This window comes from Entamoeba dispar, genomic scaffold (assembly GCF_000209125.1).
Source record: "Entamoeba dispar SAW760 scf_1105229457807 genomic scaffold, whole genome shotgun sequence".
In the NCBI taxonomy this organism is placed as follows: domain Eukaryota; phylum Evosea; order Mastigamoebida; family Endamoebidae; genus Entamoeba; species Entamoeba dispar.
The window spans coordinates 189-3063 of record NW_001852877.1 but is presented as its reverse complement, the minus strand read 5'-3'; the positions used below and the strand labels follow the sequence as shown (position 1 = coordinate 3063).

The 2875-nt window shown below is 21.3% G+C and overlaps 1 protein-coding gene across 1 annotated transcript, besides 7 other annotated features; it reads right to left on the bottom strand.

The window, feature by feature from the left end:
• Nucleotides 1-104: part of a repeat region that runs on past the window's edge.
• A 5-nt stretch (nt 105-109) lies between these two features.
• Nucleotides 110-289: a microsatellite.
• Nucleotides 290-317: 28 nt separating this feature from the next.
• Nucleotides 318-384: a microsatellite.
• A 58-nt stretch (nt 385-442) lies between these two features.
• On the bottom strand, nt 443-2542 carry EDI_293890 (uncharacterized protein; the record flags this gene model as incomplete). Its single annotated transcript, XM_001733830.1, has 1 exon — nt 443-2542. One exon carries the CDS (start codon nt 2540-2542, stop codon nt 443-445), a length of 2100 nt encoding a protein of 699 aa, XP_001733882.1.
• Nucleotides 2543-2572: 30 nt separating this feature from the next.
• Nucleotides 2573-2607: a sequence feature (AT_rich).
• A 17-nt stretch (nt 2608-2624) lies between these two features.
• Nucleotides 2625-2660: a microsatellite.
• A 45-nt stretch (nt 2661-2705) lies between these two features.
• Nucleotides 2706-2854: a microsatellite.
• Nucleotides 2735-2875: part of a microsatellite that runs on past the window's edge.

Sequence of the window (2875 nt, the reverse complement as noted above, 5' to 3'; positions counted from 1 at the left end):
TGAACTTGAATATCTGTTTGTTGTTTAATTTTCATTACAAGAATCTATTCCATTACTCAATAAGCATGACAACAAAATATGATGTATATTCTGCATTGATAAAACAAACAAAATAAAACAAATAAATAAGAAGATAAATAAAATAAGAAATAATAAATAATAAACAAAAGAAAATAAAGATATAAAGAAATAAAATAAAAAAGATAAGAATAAGAATATAAAAATAAGAATATAAAAATAAGAATAAAAAGAAATAAAGAATAAAAAAGAATTATAAAACAAATATAAAGAATGATATATCAATCAATAAGATAGAAAAGAATAATATCAAAAAGAATAAATAAGAAAAGAATAATAATAATATAAATGATAATCAATTATAATTTATTTCTACTTTAAATTATATTGTATTTCATTTATTGTATTTTTATTTCATTCATCACTATTCAAAACAATTTCTTGGTATTGTTTTATTTTTCTTTAATTCTTCTTCACATCCACAACCATAAAAACAAGATTTTCCAAATGACCTAATTGATGATGGTATATTAATTGATGTTAATGATGAACATCCATAAAAACAACAATTTCCTATTTCATTAATTGATGATGGTATAGTAATTAATGTTAGTGATAGACATCTATAAAAACATTTATACCCAAATGATGTAATTGATGATGGTATATTAATTGATTTTAATGATGTACATTCTTTAAAACAATTAAATCCTATTTTATTAATTGTTGATGGAATATTAATTGAAGTTAATGATGAACATTTACTAAAACATTTATCTCCTAATTTAGTGATTGAAGATGGAATAATAAATTCATTAATATCTTTCTTTTCAATATTCTTTCCATTTATTATTTGTAGACTAGATGGTATTTTAATACTAACTAACACTGGTTCAATCATAAATATTCTATCTTTACTAATAAATTGTAGATTGTCTATATTCATTGATGTTAGTGAAGTACATTCTTCAAAACTATTATTTCCGATTTCAATAATTGATGATGGAATATTAATTGATGTTAATGATGAGCATTTTTTAAAACATTTATTTCCTATTTTACTAATTGATGATGGTACAGTAACTGAAGTTAATGACGTACATATACTAAAACAGTAATCTGGTATTATGCTAATTGATGTAGGTATTGTAATTGATTTTAATGATGAACAATATTCAAAACAATTATTTCCTATTTCACTAACAGATGTTGGTATATTAATTGATTGTAATGATGAACATTCATAAAAACATCCATTTCTAAATGATGTAATTGATGATGGAATGTTAATTGATGTTAATGATAAACATTTTTTAAAACAATCATCTCCTATTTTATTAATTGATGATGGCATGTTAATAGAAGTTAATGATATACATTCTTGAAAACAAGAATTTCCTAATGTACTAACAGATGATGGTATATTAATTGTTGTTAATGAATAACATTCTTTAAAACAAGAATCTCCTAATGTACTAACAGATGATGGAATGTTAATTGATGTTAATGATAAACATTTATCAAAACAATAATATCCTAATGTACTGACAGATGATGGAATGTTAATTGATGTTAATGATGTACATTCATCAAAACACCAATCTCCTATTTCAATAATTGATGATGGTATATTAATTGATGTTAATGACGAACATTCTGAAAAACAATAATTTCCTAATGTACTAACAGATGATGGTATATTAATTGATTTTAACGATGTACATTCTTTAAAGCAATTATTTCCGATTTTACTAATTGATGATGGTATAGTAATTGATGTTAGTGATGAACATTTTTTAAAACAATTATTTCCGATTTCACTAATTAATGATGGTATATTAATTGTTGTTAATGATAAACATTTATAAAAACACCAATACCCTAATTCATTAACAGATGATGGAATATTAATTGATGTTAGTGAAGTACAGTCTCTAAAACAACCACCTTCTAATTTAGTAATTGTTGTAGGTATATAAATCGATGTTAATGACGAACATTCTGAAAAACAATAATTTCCTAATGTACTAACAGATGATGGTATATTAATTGATTTTAATGATGAACATCCATAAAAACACCAATACTCTAATTTACTAACAGATGTTGGTATGTTAATAGATGTTAATTCATTACAATTTTTAAAACAATAATCTCCAAGTGATTTAACTTCTGGGGGGATTGTATTTCCATATTTATTTCTATCTGATTGGGTATATTCTATATTTTTACAGATATTTCCTTTTTTCTTTTCTTTTAAATATGTTGAATAATTTACTGCATACCATATTAGTAATTTAATTATTCTTCCATCATTAAATACCATATTGTTTTTATTATAACTATGAAATGTTTCAATATTAGGAAAGAATCTTCTTGAATATTCATCTAATGGAATTGGATTAAAATGAAATCGTTCCATATTTCCTTGAAATCTTTTAACACCCATTTCTAAATTAATAAAATCATTAATATCATTAAAATACATTGATGTTATCATTATTTCATTATATCCTAATTTCATTATTGATTGATTATTGTTTGTTAGTTCTTCTTTTTATTTTAAATTTAAACTTAAATTATTTTTAAGATAATCGTCATTTCATTTATTATTATTTTATTATTATTATTTTTTTATTATTTATTTTTTATTAAGAAACAAGATTCAAACAAATGATATTATAATATTTATTACATATTGTATTATTTGATTGTTTTCATTGTTTTATTTTATTGTTTGTTATTTTATTGATTTTATTTATATTTATTATCATTATCATTTTATGTATTCTTATCATGATTTATTCTTTTATCATTTCTTCTTTTTATATGTCATGTGAAGTTGTTTGTTAAATAT